This window comes from Rhincodon typus, chromosome 15 (assembly GCF_021869965.1).
Source record: "Rhincodon typus isolate 14 chromosome 15, sRhiTyp1.1, whole genome shotgun sequence".
Classification (NCBI taxonomy): domain Eukaryota; kingdom Metazoa; phylum Chordata; class Chondrichthyes; order Orectolobiformes; family Rhincodontidae; genus Rhincodon; species Rhincodon typus.
The window spans coordinates 59,546,073-59,565,591 of NC_063346.1; the positions used below are offsets into that span (position 1 = coordinate 59,546,073).

At 40.8% G+C, this 19,519-nt stretch overlaps 1 protein-coding gene across 1 annotated transcript in view; it reads left to right on the forward strand.

Moving 5' to 3' along the window:
- The window catches only part of hydin (HYDIN axonemal central pair apparatus protein), a 677,137-nt gene that overhangs the window by 46,050 nt on the left and 611,568 nt on the right, over window positions 1-19,519 (forward strand). Inside the window, exons 4-6 of the mRNA XM_048605579.1 lie at window positions 372-491; window positions 13,112-13,246; window positions 16,971-17,170. Coding sequence (XP_048461536.1) covers window positions 372-491; window positions 13,112-13,246; window positions 16,971-17,170 — 455 coding nt within the window. The remainder of the gene's footprint in view (window positions 1-371; window positions 492-13,111; window positions 13,247-16,970; window positions 17,171-19,519) is intronic.

Consider the following 19,519-nt stretch of genomic DNA (forward strand, 5'->3'; position numbering starts at 1 on the left):
CAGTTTGAATCCCACCATGGATTTCAATAATAATTTGGAATGAAGAGTTTAATGATGGCCATGAAACCATTGTCAATTGTTGGAAAAATTCATCTGGTTCACTAATGTCTTTTAGGGAAAGAAACTGTCATCCGTATCTGGTCTGGCCCTCATGTGCCTCCAGACCCACAGGAATGTAATTGACTCTCAATCGCCCTCTGGGCAATTAGGGATGGGCAATAAATGCTGGCCTGGCTAGTAATTTTACTGACATCTGATCGTAAAGGTTGTAGATATGTGAAGTCTGACATAAAGTTGGATATATGAAGTTTTCAATATTGCATTGTCACTTAGTCAGTAAAAATTAATGTTTACTTTGTTTTCTTCTACAGTTCTCCATGCTGGATACTGACAGGCCAATATTTCAGCCATTCCCATCAGAAATTGTCTTTCAAAACTATGAACCTTTTGAAACCTATGAGGTTTCTCTGATTCTGCAGAATCATGATCAGGTAAGTCAGAAAAGATCTATAAAGACAATTGGAATTTTCTCTTTATTGTTTACATGAAAGCATGCAGTTAAGAAAGATTAAATGTGGTTCATCTAATCATGAACTCAACATGAAGCATTTTGGCCTGGATTTTAATCCTCGAGGCACGTAGTGGGAGTTGGGGAAATGCCTACCTTTTCTTACCCGTCTTGGGAGAAAGTGGTTCTGGATGATCTTCAGTGTTAGGGAAAGTTCAGGCTGCATTTGGTTCAGCCGACCCGGGAAAGAACTCCAAGGCAAGCTGGGTGCTGAGGCAGCCTCTTTAAAAGGTCTGTCTGAATTCCGTAGGACCTGTCCTTGTTATAATGAAAAATGTACGGCCTGCCAACCTACATACCCAGAGGGCCAGAGCTGTCATACAGTCATAGAGATCTATAGCACAGAAAAATGCCATTTGGTTCATCGCATCCACGCTAGTCAAAAATAACCACTTAACATTTGCCTTGCGGCGTCTGTTCCACCTCATGCCCTTCCACCCATTCCATGCGTTCTCCTGGACCCCGACTCACCCTGGTGCCCTTTCTTACCCTCATGCCAGGCAATGTCACTTCCATGCCAGTTCACCTACTACGTAGGTATAGAAGCAATGAGCCCAATGACGACATTAGGATGGTTAAAAAAGCCATTCTTCCATAACTTTACATTATTTTGACAAATGTCCCTTTTCTACAGGATAATAGAAGTGTCAATCATCATGACCCATTAAACTAGCAATAGTAGAAACTCTAAGCTCTTGAAATTTCTTCATTCTGTGCAAATAAATATTATACAATTGATAACAGAGAGCCAGAGTTGTCAATAAGCACTGTTTTCCCAGTGTCTCAAGAATTTTAACAGATTAATGGCTTTCTGAGTTCTCAGCAAGGCTTTAATATTATGTATTTTTGGCTGAGGGGGGCTATGAGCAGGTTCTTTTGAGCTTAACTTTCAAAAGATTCCTACATGCAGGCTATGGTTCAGAATGCATTGTGGTAGCTGTGAGGACTGTCGAATGCAGGCTCATGAAACTCTGGGATTGGGTTAGTAATCCTGGAATTGGGACCTGTCTGCAGTTTAAAAGAGTTTCCACGTTATTCCAACTCTGAAAATTCAGGCCTTAATCCTTGTGCAGAAGTCCTTTCTTAACTTGAAAGCAGATGAAGTAAAACCACAAATTACATTTCTAATCTCTAAGTTCAACTACTACCTCTTCTCCGCTTAACTACAACAATGGTCTTGACCACACCAGCGCAGGAACTTATTTCCAAGGGAATTTGGAAGTTCGTTTACTTGTGCTTATGCCCTTGCTTATATTCTCCAATCTCAATCTCAATCAGATGTTTGCCTAGCTCTTTATTGAAGGAGTTCTTTGTAGACACATTCATTTCTCTGAGGAATTGGTGATGGGGAGAATCTTTCTTTTGATCTCTAGGCACTCTAAGTTTGTTAATGTTGAATATACATGTCACCACATTGGAGCTCGCTGACAGATAGGTTGCTTGAATCTACCTCATGAAGAAATTTATTACAGGATCAATTTCTATGGGTATACTCTACTATTCTGCTCAATATTAATGTTAAAGTAATAATATTTGGTTCAATGTGATAGAATACTCTCCACTTCCCTGGATGAATACAACTCAAGAGACTCAGTACCATCCAGGGCAGAACGGCCTGCTTGTAGCCTATTCATCACCTTCAACATGCACTCCTTCCATAACAAACACAGTTGCAACAGTGTGTGCAAGATACGTTGCAGCAATTCATTGGGTCTTCTTGGATAGCACCTTCCATACCCGTGACTTCAACCACCTAGAAAGCAAGGGTTGTAGAGCATGGGAATACCATCACCTGCAAGTTTCTCTCCAAGACACACACTATATTGTGATGAAATCCTGTCTTTTTTGTTCTATCTATTTTGTATTGTGCAATATCCTTTAGGGAAAGAAACTGCTATCCTTACCTGGTCTGGCCTAAATGTGACTCCAGACCCACAGCAATATGGTTGACTCTGAACTGCCCTCTGGGTAATTAGGGATAGGCAATAAATGCTGCCTAGCCAGTGACGCCCTCATCCCATGAATGAATAAAGAAAAAAAAGCCAGCCATCTGTAAATTTGTGATATTTCAAAATAGCTCCAAGAGATTGCTGCATGCCACTGTTCCAATATATTAGCTGCATTCAATACTGCTGAAGTACAAAGGTGTGGCTTGTTGCAGGGTTTTCAGTAAGTTACACAAAACAGTTCCAGGGTTTCTGAATAGTCAAGTGTTATGCAGTTGAACAAAGGCAGTCAGAAAAGAAGGTTGATACTTTTGAACTGCTAGCCAGTCAGTTATTTAGGAGCAAGAGAAAGAAGCCCATCCTGTGAAGGTGTTGCTGTAGCAAGCTCCAAGTCATGAGGACTAAAGAGAATTCTGTGGAGGCAGGAAGTGTAGCTGAATGTTTGGGTTAGGGCTCAGGAAAAGCCATGGGAGTTTTGGCGGCTGGAAGAAGCCATGTGGCTACTAATAGTTCAATGCAGCTGAGAGCAAGGGTAAAGGAAGCCCACAAGCAGTATTGGCTTTGTGCGGCTGAGAGCTCAGAGAAACACAGTCACAGTACCAACTCGGTTAAGCTAGCTTAAGAAGTCCGTGACAGAGCAGCTTTTGAGGGAGTTCCAAAGCTAAACCTTCAACAGAGAAAAAATATAAATCCCATGTTAAGTTTGATGAGATTTGATTACCCACAATGTCACTAAAATCTGGGGGTTGTTGTGGAACATATGGGGTTGATCTTGACTGTATTTTCTGTTTGATGTACTTTGTTGGATGTTTAAACACAGCTTGACTGCCTCTCATATTTTCCTTCTGAATGTTGGAGATAAGTTATAGAGTCGTAGAGTCATACAGCACTGAAACAGACTCTCAGTCCAACTTGTCCATGCAGATGAGGTTTCCCAAATACCTAGTCCCATTAGTCTGTGTCTGGCCCATATTCGTTTAATTGTCCAAAGGTCTTCTAAATGTAACCATATCTGCATCTACCACTTCCTTCAACAATTCATTCCACATATGCACCACCCTCTGTGTGAAAAGGTTGCCTGAGCTTCACTTTCGACTTTGACAAAATAGGCGTGCCATCTGTGGGCAGCAGCAAAATCCAGAATATGCCAATGCCTTAGCTAATGAAAGGTCAATGGGGGTCTCTTAGCAGAACCATAAGGAATAGAAGCAAATGGCCTGTCAAATCTGTTCCACCATTCAATAGGACCATGGCTGATTGACATTCCTCACGCCCACTTTCCTGCCCTTCCCACCCCCAAAGGGACAACTGCAAACTCCTCTTATCCAATGGACTTTTATCCGATGGCTGCTAAGTCCATCGATTAGTTTTCCTGCTAAGAAAATAGATGCTTGTGCGGATGGTAAAATATGGTCATGTCGCACTCCCCCTCCCACGCCATGTCCGCATTGATCAATCAAAGGGGAAGGCATGAGCAGGGCAGGCTAAATGACTTCCTTCATGCATGATTGGCATCATCCCACTTCTTCCCAATACCCCCGCAACCCTCCAGGCCTGGTCCCATATTTCCTAATCCTTTGGGATCTCCAGAACCCACACTGTTTTTGGTTGTTCTTTTTTGCCCTTGGCCACCTTTTAGCCTCACCCATCCCTCTCAATGCCCCATTTTGGAGCAGGTTACGTGGTGCCTGCTGATGCATCACCCCCTCCCCTACCCTCCCCCACCAAAGCACACCTTTGGGGTTATGTTGGATCAAATCCAGAAGCTCCCTTCCTGTCAGCATTATGAATGCCCTACTCCTTAAGGACTGCAGTGGTTCATGAAGGCAGTTCATCATCACTTTCTTAAGGGCAATCAGGGATGTGCAATAAATGCTGGCCTATTCAGCAATGTTCACATTCCATGAACAAATAAATGAAACAAAAATAACACAATTGTTTTCTGAAAGTAAAATCAATTCTAACATTAGGGTGACTGTAGGTCAAACCATGAGCTTGAAAAATTTTAAAACACAGCCTTAATTTGGTGTTAAAAAACATCTATCCATTAGTTACGGAACTGATTTTTCCAAATGAATGAAATCTTTAGAAGCAGTGGACCAAGGAGCTCTTCATCTGCTTTCCTGTTTAGAATTTAATATGTCACCAACTCCTTCAATAAAACTCAAAGGGTATGTTATGTGGCATATAAACAGACTGGAGGTGACATTAGTAAGGAGGACCCTGAAAATTGGCCCTGGTATGTGTTGGATAACAAAGTCGAGAACAATTCTCAATTGACTCGCTTAACATGTTTCCTGTTTCATTTCTTGATAAAGTCAGTCAATAAACCAATGTTTCTTTTCAATGTGTATTAAACATATTGATTTAGAAATATTGATAATCAATTTTAGTTTTAATTGTTAACCTTTCCACCTTAATCAGATGCTATTGAGGAAAGTCTAGACTGTATCATAGAAGAGTTACAACATCTAAGGAGAAAATTTAGTCTTCTGAGCCGATGCCTGGTCACCCCAAGATCAACTCAGTTAGTCCCACACCCCACCCATTTCCTGGAGTCTTCCAATTCTTTTCCATGCTTTTCCAATTAAAAAGTCCTCATTGAATTTGCCTTCACCAAATGCCCAGACAGTGTATTCCAGATCCTAATTGCATGCTGCACAAAGAAACTTTTGTTGCTGTTGGTTATTTTGCTGTTCATTTTTCATGGGTGTCTTGTAGTTCTTGACCCTTCCGCCATCGGGAAGTTTCACTGTAATCCATCTGAACTTTTTCTCCAGACAGTCAGAAGCCTTCCAGTCCATCATGTTTGTGTTGGTTGTAAGAGCAACACATGGTGCAATAACCCATCTCTTCTCTGTCATCCTGTACATTTTTCCTTTCCAGATAATGATCCTATTCTGATTCTTCAATTAAACCTGCTTCCATCATGCTCATAGGTAGTTATTTCTGCATCCTTAACCATTCACTGCTTAAAAAAAATCCCCATGTTGTCATTTCTTCTTTTGCCAATTACCTTAAATCTGATCTTTGGGCAGTATGGTGGCTCAGTGGTTAGCACTGCTGCCTCACAGTGCCAGCAACCCGGGTTCGATTCCACTCTTGGGCGACTGTCTGTGTGGAGTTTGCACATTGTCCCCATGTCTGCGTGGGTTTCCTCTGGGTGCTCCGGTTTCCTCCCACAGTCCAAAGGTGTGCAGGCTAGGTGGATTGGACATGCTAAATTGCCTGTAGTGTTCAGGGATGTGTAGATTTGGTGGGTTATAGGGGGATGGGTCTGGGTTGGATGTTCTGAGGGTCGGTGTGGACTTGCTGGGCCAAAGGGCCTGTTTCCACACTGTAGGTATTCTATGATCTTCTATGATCTTCTATGATCTGTGATCTAAACCAGTTCTAAAGAAGAGTCAGACCAGACTTGAAACACTAACTCTGTTTCTTTCTCCACGGATGCCACCAGCACTGTTGAGTCACTCCAGCATTCTCTATGTTGTTTCAGATTTCCAGCATCCACAGTATATTGCTTTTATAAGTTAAACCTGTGCTGTCTGGTTCTTGATCCTTCCATCAATAGGAACAATTTCTTGTGAGCTACCCTGTCCAGAAGGCTTGTGATTTTGAATAGCTCAATCAAATGTCATTGCAAACATCTCTTCTCCAAGGAGAACAGTCCCAATCTCTCCAATCTATCCATATACTGAACCCTAGAACATGGAATCTCTTCTACACGCTCACTAATGCTTTCCTATTCTTCCTAAATAATGGGAATGCCCATAATGGGACACAGTTCTCCAGTTGAGATTAAACCAGTGCTTCATAAAGATTTAACATAGCCACCTTGATTTTGTAACATATGCTGTTATTTTTTAAAATGCAATTTCAACCTGTTGTTCCACCTTCAATGCTCAACTACACTTGGGTCCTGCATCTGCATCCCTCCCTAGAATTGTGCTCTAATTTCTTTGTGTCTTTTTAACCAAATGAATCTCATCACAGCTTTTTGCATTAAATGTTGTCAACAACTTGTCTGCCTATTACACCAAATTGTGGATGTTCTTTTGAAGTTGTGCACCATCTTCCTCAAAGTTCACAATACTTTCAAATGTTGTCTTGTCTGTACATTTTGAAATTGTGCCTCTACCCCCACTGTCTAGTCATTAATGTAATGCATGAGTCCTAAAACTGAATCACTGGGAACTGCTCGCCACTACTCTATTTCTTGTCACTAAAACAATTTCTTATTCATGTTTCTGTTTTAACCGATTGCAGGAGCTGTAACTTAGCTCACAAGTACGTTTGGTACTTTATTAAATGTCTTTTAGAAGTCCAAAGTCCATCTACAGCACATCAACAGCATTAGTCTCATCAACCCTCTCTGTTATCTCAATTAAAAAATTAGGCAAATTAGTTGAACATGATTTGGGTAGTGATTGTAATGAGGTCAGCTAGGTGGACCTCAGAGAATATAGGAATTCCCTAACTGGGCTGTTAATCTGGTCAAATAAGGGACCCCTGGCAGACAGATAAGAACAGGAATGTCAGATGTTCTGTTCACTCTGAGGGAGCTGGCTGTGAGGGAGCTGGATCAGGGTCAAGGACTTTCCATGTGTAAATAAAGGGTGACTTTGTGATGGTATACTGTCCTCTGTGGAGTTATTTCAATTTGCACTTGACAAATCCAGATTTTTTTTTGTTTTTCAGTGTTTGCACAAGTGACTATGAATTTTGTCTGTAATTATTGTTTCTGAAAGGTTGCCCCTTCTTGAGGTTAAATTGATTGCTGCGTAGTTGCTGTTGGACTCTTTTTAACAAGTCTGTAACATTTGAATTCTCTAATCAGTCTCAGAAGAAAGAAAGAATTCAATTTTGTACTTGATTGTATCCAAACTATCTGTTCTTTAAAGGCAGTCCATTTTTCCATTACAATTTCCCTGCCAATCTTTGATTCTCGTTTATCTGGTCCTGATTCACGCTAGACTGTAGTCAGCTTTTCCCTGGTTAATTATTTTCACTCTGAATTGTTCCTCGATCTTTTCTATAGCCAACCTAAATTTTATTCTTTCTTTATTCTTTCATTGGCCATGAGCATTGTTCACTGGGATATCAGCCTAGTTTTAATAATGAATGATTAATCGTCAGACTCACACCCCTAACCTTTTGAACTGAGTGGTTTGCAATTAAAAGTCAATCACATTGCTGTGGATCTAGAGTCACAAGATAGCCAGGCTGGGTAAGGATGGCAGATTTCCTACCCTAAAGGATATTATTGAGTTTTTGCAACGATTGATAGTTTCAGTTTCAGATTTAAATTCCATCAGCTGAATTTGTGTCCCTTTAATGTTAGGCTAAACCTCTGGGTTATCAGTCCACTGATATTAATACTATGCCACAGTATCTCTGAGACAATACAATACAACCTCTAAATGTTACCATTTCGGGTCTTAAAACTCAGAACTGTTCTGAGGAAGGGTCACTGGACCCGAAACTCTAAATGTTACCACTGACACTTGTTCCAGTTAACCCACGTTATTCCCAACAGTAATGTCACCCTTCTCATCAGACTTGAAACATATCAGTAAAAGAATTTTTCTAAACACTGTCTAGGATTTGGCCTTCTTTGCCTTTCATACTAGTACTAGCCCAATTTATCTTTGGACAATTAAAGTTCCTCTTTGTAACTACTTAACATTTTTACTTGCAAATTAGCCATTTAATCTGTCAGTACAGTGCTGTCTTCTCAGTAGTGCAGTGAAGTGTAAGTTTAGAAATACCCTTGAATTGTTGGAGTGTGGTTTGAACCTATGATCTTCTAACTTGAACGTGAACTGTGCCGTGGTTGATATAAGATCAGAGAGGTGTAGACATGACTATTGTTGTGAAGATAATGTGGACTGAAAGGGCTTTGATGGGATCATATTTCCACTGTCATATCTTGTCAGGAGCAACCACACAGTGGCATTTTCCATTAAACTACCATGATGGCTTTTGACAGCATCAGACAGGAATAGCAGGGAATATAGACGTTAAGCATTGATAAGTGTTTCTAGTTTTTCTGGGATGGCAGGGCAAAGTCATTGTGACAGTTTTTTGATGTTAAATAATCTCAACTCTGCTGTACGTGAAAAATGAGGTGCTGAGAATAAAACCATTCCATCTAAGTGTAATAATCTTCAACATCATTTGACTGGTTGTGGAACACTTGAAAAATGGTTCCATATGAGTTGAAATTTTTATTAAAGCATATCTGACACTGGGGGCCAAATGTTTGTTGAGAAGGTAGTCAGGCCAAGTTGACAGATTTGACTGACTTGGCACAGTTTAGCTTTCAAGAGTCAGAAATAGTATGGAGTCATGTGTACTGTCTCTGGAGGCTGCCCAGAGTGAGATTAAACATAGGCAGATGGAGAAGCCAGAAGCCTGGAATGTTCTTCTATGTTCACTGGGATATCAGCTCAGCTTCAATAATAATGGTCAGACCCTTAGACCCCCACCCCTAACCTAAACTTATTCACTCCATGGTGGGTTAGTTGTGGAGTAAGGGTGGGGGCCTCAGATTGAAGGAAGCCTGAATTTCAAACCTCTTATGGTTGCTTGTGAGCTTCTGGGTGGGGCTGTCTCTCTTGTTCAAAGGCATGCAAAGGTTCAACCATCTTCAGCTGCTTCATCAATGACCTTCCCTCCATGATAAGCATCAGCTGTGGCTCCTCAGATATTGAAGCAGCCCATGTCTAAATGTGGCAAGATCTGGACAATGTCCAGGTTTATGTTGACAATTGTCAAGTAACATTTGCATCACACAAGTGCCAGTTGACCATGTCCAACAAGAGAGAATTTCACTATCACCCTTGATATTTAATGGCATTACCATCACTGAATCCCCCATGAGTAACCCCGTTAAGGTTAGTATTGATTTAAACTGAACTGGACTAGCATGTAAATAGAGTGACTTCAAAAGCAGGTTAGAGGCTGAGAACCCTACAGCAAGTAACTCATCTCCTGATTCCCCAAAGCCTGTCCACCATCTACAAGGAACAAGCCAGGTGTGTGATGGAATACTCTCCACTTGACTGAACGAGTGCCGCTCCATCAACACTCAAGAAAGTTGACACGATCAAGGCCAAAGCCACTTGATTGGCACCATATTCTCAAACGTTCACTCCACTATTCAGTAGCAGCAGTGTGTACCATCTACAAGGTACACTGTAAATATTCACCAAATACATAATCACTTCCATCTAGAAGGACAAGGGCAGCAGATACATGGATACACCACTACCTGCAAATTCCCCTCCAAGCCACTCACCATCTGACTTGGAAGTATTTTGCTGTTCCTTTAATATTGGCTGGGTCAACTTCCACCCTAGCAGCATTACTGGTGTGCTAACATCAAATGGATTGCAGCAGTTTAAGAAGGCTACTCACCACCACCTTCTCAAGGGCAATTAGGGATGGGGCGATGAATGTTGACCCAGCCAGTGACACCATGAATAAAAAAAGGTCAAGGGATCAAGGGACCAAGCATTAAGAAGCAAAGGGATTCAGGCTGCTGAACCTTACTGCCAACACCCCTGTCATGACCTTAACTGCACTATGTTTTCCCACCACTCTATCCTCCATCATCACCTGTGGCCTCGGTCCCTCACAATCCTAGGTCATGGGCAGATGCATTGCCAGCAGCAGCCACTATTGCTGCTGTCGTAGCTGAGCAGTGCACAGCTGCAGGCCTCTGATTGTCTGGCAGTTGTTGTGGAATGGGAATTCTGTCTCTGACTTCCTTGATTTTTGGGATGACTTGCCACTACTCAGCTGAGTCCCTGAGAAGCACTTAAAATATGGCAGGCCTTCCTAAAAGGAAGCAGTGTTGGGCCCTGACTGGCTGTCCAGCCGGTGACAGAGACCCTTGTCAGCTGTAATAAATACTCTCCTTGGAGATTGCAAGCTGTGTTTTCTTCAGTTTTGAATGCATAATAGCACTTTTCCAAGTGGGAAATGCAATCTAATACATCACAACACATACACAGTGTTGGTGAATGTCAGCTTCCCTTTGCAGGAAAGAGCCCTATAATGAATCACTGTAGTAAAAACTACATCTACTTTACAATGCAGCATGAAATTGTTGAAACTGAAAACCTGTCACTGAAAGAACTCCAGGACTAAGTGTTTATTTTTCTGGTTCCCCACTTGGGACTGAGGCTCTCCCACTGATCACAACTCCTCTAAGGAGCTATGAGCCCCATTTACTTGGGAAGTGGCCTGACTCTACAAAACTTGCATGTTACGTTTGAACTGCCATCCGGCAATGGGGCTGGAAGGGCTTATCCCACACGAGAAAATGTCAAGAATGTGAATGGGGTGGGAATCCTGGAATCAGGAATCTTCATTTTTAAAAGGCCTCCCAACTTAGTGAAAATCCAGGCAAAGATCCCGATGACACCAGTCCTAATGATTAAGCATTAGATGTCAACTGTAGATACTGAAGATGTATTAAAATTACCCATACCTCCTTCGCATCACACCCCTGCCCCCTCCGAACATTCTACTGGAGCCGCCCTTCAGTAAAGAGAATTTGCAACTGTTGTGGAGAAGCTTGGAATTTACTATGGATGGAAAGAAATCAGGATTTTAGCTATGTGTTTTTTGATTGCTACTGTGTGCTTATTTTCTCTGCAAAATGCAGCAAATTTCCAGTGGGTCAAGGGTCTGCTATCTTAAGTAGTAGCAGTTGCCTTCTAAAGCAGATATTTCTGCCAATTTGTGTTGTTTATGTTTCAATACAATTCATCTGAAATCAGCTAAACCATGCAAATATTTGTGCAATTTTAAGCACAAATAACATTTAATGTAAATCATGTTTCTGTAAAATTTTGCGTTAGTTTTAAAACCACTGTGGAAACTGACTGTACCCTTACAACTGACTCCAAACCTACTTCTTGGATCACATTTTAGTAACCTTCCCAAATAATTACCTGTGCGGCTCAAGTTAAAATTTTAACTGAGCGTGTTTCTGGGAAATACCTTGAGACTAGCTAAAGGAACGATATAAATGCAAGTTATTTCTAATGGTGCTTCCCAAAACTTTTGGCCTCAACTTAGTCATTCACTTTAAAAACTTGCCTCTTATTCCAAAAGCAATTTTCTTCATGATACCTTATCAGAATATTGCTAAAGTCTAGGTTGATTAAATCTATCGAGTTCCCTTTTTGAATAAATTATTCTCTATCCCCAAAGAACTCATGTTCGTCTTTTCAAGCAAGATCCACTATCCCTATAACCATGTTAATGATTTGTTTTAATCACTCAGTGTTTCACCTGATGATTCAAGAATAATCTTACATTGAACATCTAGAATGTAACTTCAGCACACAGTGAACAGCCTGGACCCTCGACTTCAGTGCAACTAAATGATACTGAATTTCAAACAATCAATGGACAGTGCTAACGAAATTGGGAGTTTAGATATTTCAAGGGAACATTGAGGGTCATTTTCAACTTCACTGTTTCTGTGTGGGGGGAATTTAAAGGGCCTGATCATCTACATTGAGAAGCCATCTGATTTTAATTGTATTCAAACTACAAGCTACAGAATCAATATAGGAAGGTAGTCAGTGATAAGTAGAATACGTGTTCTATGGAGTAAAATATTGCAGTACATTGGGAGGCACAAAAGTTGCTCCATTAGTTGCAAAATAACTCCATTAGTTGCAAAATAATATGGTTAACAAACTAGCAGTGTGGTCATTTTATCATTTGATTGATAGGAATGTTTATAAGTAGGATTCCAGGAAACAATTTGCCTTTTCAGTTGGATGTAAATACATTACTGATTGAACGTTCATCTTGTGAGTCTTTAGTTCCCTTGATATCCTGCCATTCCTTTTTCATATATTGACACCATGTTTGCCTCTCCTAACACTTTCTTGTCATACAGAGCACTCATTCAAGTGGACCAACAAAGCAATGAGGTCAGTTATAAAGCCAATATTTAGGGTCCGCAAAAATTGATTTCAGAGCCTGTTCAGAATTTGTTGCGGCTTGATATGTAGTATGACACATCCAAAGTGTGGAAATATTTTTGTGTTGTCTGTCATATTTGGTTTTGGGATTCAGCTATTGGCATCTTGTGGTTGGGGTGGTTCACTGTCACCAACTTTAATGAGAAAGATTTAATGAGAAATAGCCCTTATCTTGAACAATATGTAGTTTCTTGCAATCTGTTGGGGCCTTACAGCCAGCACCCAATCAGTGTTTCTGTGATATCTTAACATGAATCTAATCACTGAACATTTATAAAGTAGTTTCTTTGCTTTCTGGCCAGACTGATAGAGCCCCTGCCTTTATTACAAGAGTAATAAATAGCTGATGATATATACATCATATTTTACTGAATTTAGACTTTCATAATCTGAATCTGTAAGAACAAGTAATTTTTAAAAAATGTTCACTGATTATTTTGTAAGAAACTACAATGATCATGATTTCACAGCAATGTAGCTGCTTCCTATATGTAAAACCATATTATAGCTAAGTGTGAACACTTCTAACAATTTTGCTTACTTCATAAAATTCTGTCCTGTAATAATTTAATAAAGCATGTTTTCAGGTTTCACGGATGGTTAAGGTTATCCAGGAGGATTCTCCATACTTCAGAATCATCTGTCCTACTGATGTGGGTCGTAAAGTGGCACCAGGCATGACCACCACCTTCAAGCTAATTTTCAAACCTGAGGAAAACAAGGTGTGTTAACTGGGCATGGTATTTATTATAAAAACAATTCAAGTGTTACAGTGGAATTGGATCAAAGCTGGGGATGGGCAATTGGTGACTCCATTTTAGGTGCAATATAGTCACTGAATGCTCAAAAATGGGATGTTATGTGCATGCACACTTCCAAAGGGCGTGTGTGGGATCTTATCTGCTTGTACATGCATGCCTAACATACATCAGCAGCATGCAGAGGGGATCATAAGTACAAGGCTGATTTGACACCAGAAGTCCCATTTCCCAACTCTGCATTTCAGTCAATTCAAGGTCAATTAGACCATGAGACCATTAGACATAGGAGCAGAAATTAGGCCATTTGGCCCATTGAGAATGCTCCATCATTCAATCATGGCTGATAAGTTTCTCAACCCCATTCTCCTACCTTCTCCCCGTGATCTTTGACCTTAACAATCAAGAACCTTCCTATCTCTGTCTTAAATATACTCAGTGACCTGGCTTCCACAGCCTTCTGTGGCCATGAATTCCATAGGTTCACCACTCTCTGTCTGAAGAAGTTTCTCCTCACCTCTGTTCTAAAGGGTCTTCCCTTTATTCTAAGGCTCTGCCCTCAGGCCCTAGTCTTTCCTGCTAATGGAAACATCTTCCCAAAGTCCACTCTATTCAGGCCTTTCAGTATTCTGCTAGTTTCAATTAGATCCACCCTTATCCTTCTAAACTCCATCGAGTATAGACCCAGAGTCCTCAAACGTTCCTCGTATGTTAAGGCTTTCATTTACTGGGATCATTCTCGTGAACCTCCTCTGGACCTGCTCCAGGGCCAGTACATCCTTTCTGAGATATGGGGCCCAAAATCGCTCACAATATTCTAAATGTGGTCTGACCAGAGCCTTATTAAGCCTCAGAAGTACATCCCTGCTTTTATATTCTAGTCCTTTCAAAATAAATGCCAACAAATATCAGCAAATAAAGTTACGGAAGTGTCATCAGTAGTGCTATCCAGCAGCTCAAGCTTTTACTCACTGATAACCTGCTTAACATTGGTCACTTTGGGATCCGCCAGGACCACTAGCTCCAAATATGGATGAAAAAGCAGAATTTCAGGCATGAGGTGAGAATATCAAGGCAGCATAGAAATGCATTTGACGTGATGTAGCCCTAATAACATTTGGAGTCAACTGGAATTGGGGAAAATTCTCAAAACAAGATTAGAGCAGTGACCTCAGCTCAACTATTGTCAGCAGCTTCATTGATGACAATATCTCCATTATAGGGTCAGAAATGAGGATGTTTGCTGATTATTGCACAATGTTCAGTTCCATTCACTATTCTTTGAATACTGATTCAGTCTGTGCTCACTTGCAGCAAGACTTGGACAACATTCAGGCTTGAGCTGTTTATGGCAATTAACATTCTTGTTGCACAAGTTTTGTAATGACTACCTCCAAGAAAAGAACAATTACCCAAGCAGCCTTGACATTCAATTGCATTAACATTGTCAAACCCTTCACCAGCAACATTCTATAAGTCACTACTGTCAAAAACTTAATTGGACTAACACACACAAATCCTGTAGCTAAAAAGGCAGGTTAGAGGTTGAGTGTTCTGTGGTGAGTGATTCATCCATTGACTCTGCAAAGCCTGTTCACAATGTACAAAATTCAGGAATGTGTTGAATTATTCTTTACTTGCCTGGATGAGTGCAGCTTCAACATCAATTAAGAAGCTCAACACCAGCAAAACTAAATAACCTCCTTGATTACCACTATCTCGAAACATTTCCTCCTTGTACCACCAACACATGTTGGCTGCAGTGATAACTGATTGCAAAATGCATTGCAGCAATTTGGTAAGGTGTCTCCAACAGCATTTTCCAACCACACCTACATCACTCAGAAAAACAAGGGAACAAGTGGGAATACCTCTACCTATAAATTTCCCTCTGAGCTACATCGAGCCTGACTTGAAAATCTATATGGTTCCTTTGTTGTTGGATCAAAGTTATGGAACTTGCTTCTTAACAGCGCTGTGGGAGCATGTTCATTACTAAGCTATGACTTGCCACCACCTTCTTGAGGCAATTGTGGATTGGCAGCAAATGCTGGGATTGCCACAAAACCAATTCCTCAGATGAAGATAAGAGAGTGGGTAGGGCAGATGACCCTTTTTGTGTTGCAAATGTCCCTCACTGACTCAAAATAGTGAAACAGATAGGGTAGGGATACTTTCTGTCCCTTACTACTTCCAATAAGAAAGATGGTTGTGAAGGCAAGTGAACCCTTTAATGAAACAGTAAGTGAAACCTTAACAAGAAGCAAGGTAATTCTACGTTACTGCAAAGCCCTAATCCTCCCCTATGGCTTACTGAGACTAAAATGAGGGCCTGCCTGTCAGAAAATGCATCCAGCCTACCTTCCCCTTTGTTACCTGTACTAATCAATAATGCAGATCTTGGGGAAATTGGAAGAGTACCTTGACCTCATAACTGCATCTTGTTCAAGAGAAATGATTGTGCCCTTTCCCTCTCTCCCCTCCATACCCGCTGACGTAGTTTCACTTTATCTGCTCTCTCCATCCTCATCTTACTACTCTGACCTATAATGCCACCTTTCTTTCCCCCTGTTTCATCCTCCCTTCCCCTCTCCACCTCCCAATGTACACCTGCCTCTTCTCTGGATCCAGTTGCCTCTTCTGTGAGTAGAAACAGAAACTCAGAGCAGGAGTAGGCCATCTGGATCTTGGAGCCTACTCTGCCATTCAATACGACCACGGCTGATCCTCTATTTCAATGCAGCAGAAGAATGTTCACCACTACGGTATGACTTGCTACCACCTTCTTGAGGTAATTGTAGATTGGCAATTAATGCTGGCATTGCCATCTAACCCTACATCCCAGAAACAGTTTATTAAATTAATTACAAACAGACCGAAGAACAGCTTCTTCCCTGTTGTTACCAGACTTTTGAACGGGCCTCTCAAATGTTAATTCTGAACTCTCTCTCTGCACCTTCTCTGCAGCTGTAACACTGTATTCTGCACTCTGTTCTGCTACCCTGATGCACTTTGTACAGTATGATCTGCCTGTATAGCACGCAAAACAACACTTTTCCCTGTATATTGGTACATGTGACAACAATAAATCAAACTCAAACTCAAACTCAATTGCTCAGATAAAGAATAACAGAGTAGGTAGGGCATATGACCCATTTACTGTTATCAATGCCATATTCACATTTTCTTCCCACACACCTTGATGCCTTTAAAAATCTAAAAATGCATCTATCTCTTCCTTGAATATATTCAGTGACTTGGCATACACAGCCTTTTGTCGTAGAGATTTCCACAGGTTTGCTATACCTTCTCAGGTGAAATGTTTTCATCATCTCAGACCTAAAATGGTCTTCCTGATTTCCTGAGAATATGTTCCTTTGTTCTAGACTCCCCAAACTGGAAAAAACATCCTTCCTGCGTCTGCTGTGTCCACTCCTGTTGGAATTTTATGCAATTTAATCAGATCCCCTCGCTCCTTCTAGACTCTAACAAATACAGGCCCAGTCGAACCAATCTCTCCTCATAGGACAGTCCTGCCATCCCAGTATCAGGCTAGTGAATCTCCACTGCACTCCTTCTATGCAACTGTATCCTTTTTTAAGTAGGAAGACTAAATTGCATATAATTTGCTATTCTTGTGGAGAAGAAGCAAGTAACCAATTCCATAACTGCTGTTTTATTTTTTCAGGACTATATCCATGAATTGATCTGTGTCACAGAGAGGGAGAAGTTTTTGGTGCCTGTCAAAGCTATTGGTGCACGTGCTATCTTGGACTTCCCAGATTTTATCAATTTCTCGACATGTCCTGTCAAATACAATACTCAGAAGATTCTCCTGGTTCGGAACATTGGTAAAAGAGAAACTAAGTTCACCCTCCAAACTCAAAAGTAAGAACAGTAGTCCCATTTTTTTTTGTGGTGAATCAGGGTTGGGGAAAGAATTTAATGACCACTGAAGACTCAGGTGTTTATTCTTGACCACTTGTTGGTCACGCTATTGAACAGCAATAATACTTATTGCTGCCAGTCAAAAATTCTGTAATTTTTCAAGGTGAATGATCAGGGGAGATCAATAAACCTGGACTAATTACCTGATTCAGCTAAGGAATTCAGCTTAGAGAAATTGGAAAGTGATGTACACTGACAAAGGAATAGTTGAATCCAGTTGTAACAGTTGAGAAGGGAAAGGATTTGGATGTAATGGAAACACCAAATGCTATAAATATTCATCAGCTCAGGGAACATCTGTGGAGAAAGAAGCAGAGTTAATGCCAGAAATTAAATCAGTTATCTCCAAAACGTTGAGTGTTCCTCCAAGCACTGCTCCCACCATATCCTTAGATCCACATTCATGGTCGTGCATTGCCATACACCCATTCTCACCCTCTCTTATTAGCAAGGCTGACTATTCCTTTGTCAAAGCCTTCCTGGTCTGCAGTTCTGTTTCATCTTTCATATCCCAGAGCTTTAGCAAAAAGTTATTTTGGGCTTAAATTTTTAAGTGTCAGTATTTCCCACCTCAGCACTGCAAAAGGCAATGGGAGCACACCTCTGCTTCTGAATATTGCCCCTCAGTAATTAAATGTTCTATGGAGAACGTACTAGCTCAGGGAGCATATGCCAGCATATCTGAATAGTGATGGATGTGCCACTACAAGGATTCCACCAACTCCAGCAGAATAAAGTGCCATGAGCTCAGACTGAAGGTAAGTCTGGACACTCCCGGCAGTTCAAAAGGAGGAGAAGTGTGATGTGATGTGATGACCAGATTGCAAAGGTGGGGCAGTGTAGGAGACAATGGGGTTGATGATCCCGTTTCAGGAAAAGGGATAGCTTTTTTGTGAGGTTTTTTTGACAAAAGTCCGTGTAGAAAAACGTGCTGGACCTCCCACCCTACCCCGAAGATTCCCACTTAATTTTTATTACAACCAGACGGGAAGAGGCCTTTCAGAGGGTTTCTGTTGGCGTGAGAGCAGATAGGCTGCCTGAGGCCTCACCAGCTCTCGCTGTACAGTAAAATGTATGGCAGATTGGGGGTGAGTAGGTAGGTGGCAGAGAGGATGGAAGAAGAATTTTCCAACTTCTGTCCCCTTCCTGCAAACACACCAGCATCAGCTGTAAAATTCTGCCCTTGGCCTTCCTTTTAGATGTTAAGGACCGTAAGCTTCAACAATTGTTTAAAAAGAGTTCTGAAGAAAGGTCAGGACCTAAAATGCTAACTCTGTTTCACTCTCCACAGTTGTTTTCTTACTTGGTAAGTATTTCAAACTTTTCTGTTTATATTTTAGATTTGTTGCATCCTTAATGTTTACTTGTACGCAGAAACTCTGCCAAGCTTTTTGACTATTCAGTAGTGATGTGTCATGCTATTCTCCCATTTTCTCCTCAGCACATCATTAACTTTGTTACTCCAACTCAGACTAATGGATCATTTGCAAATATTTTGGGAAATACTTGTGTGTTAGGATCTCATCTGATGGTACTACTGGACAAATCAAATCCCAAAGTGAAATCTGGCTTGATTGTTCATAGAATTTATATTTTCCTTTTGTTTACTGTCAGACATTGAAGACATTTACAAGAGGCTGACAAAGTATCTTTTATAAAGGAATTACAGAATCACAGAATCAAGAGAGTTGTTATGATTTAGAAGGAGGCTACTCTGTCTGTTGTTTCTGCACTAGCTGTCTGAGCATTTCTGCCTTAGTGCCACTCTCCTGCCATTTCCCTATTACCCTGCCATGCTTTTCTAATTAAATAATGATCTATTGCTCTCATGAATATCTCAATTGAATGTGTCTCCACCATACTCTACCACATATTCCGTCATCTAACGACTCACTGTGTGATAAAGTTTTTTTGCCTTACAGTTGCTTATTTTGCAAATCACTTTCAATCTATGTCACATGATTTTTTTTTCATTTACAAGTGTGCATAATTGCTGTCCATTTACTCTGGCCAGACGTGTGGTGATTTTGAAAACTTCTATTAGATCTAGAGATCGTATATGTTTATCACAGAAAAGAAACACACAAACTATATTACCCTATACAAGACCTATTGGACCAATCTCCTCACAAATATCTAAAAGAAAATGTAATGCTTTATACCCCCAGCAATAACTTTGCAAATACTCAAACATCAGTGAAGATCCACCTCTATCTCCATGCTAAGGCTTCTTTCACAGCTGGCATAGCTATACTGATGTTGCCTTTAGTAATTTTTTTGCTGTTCACT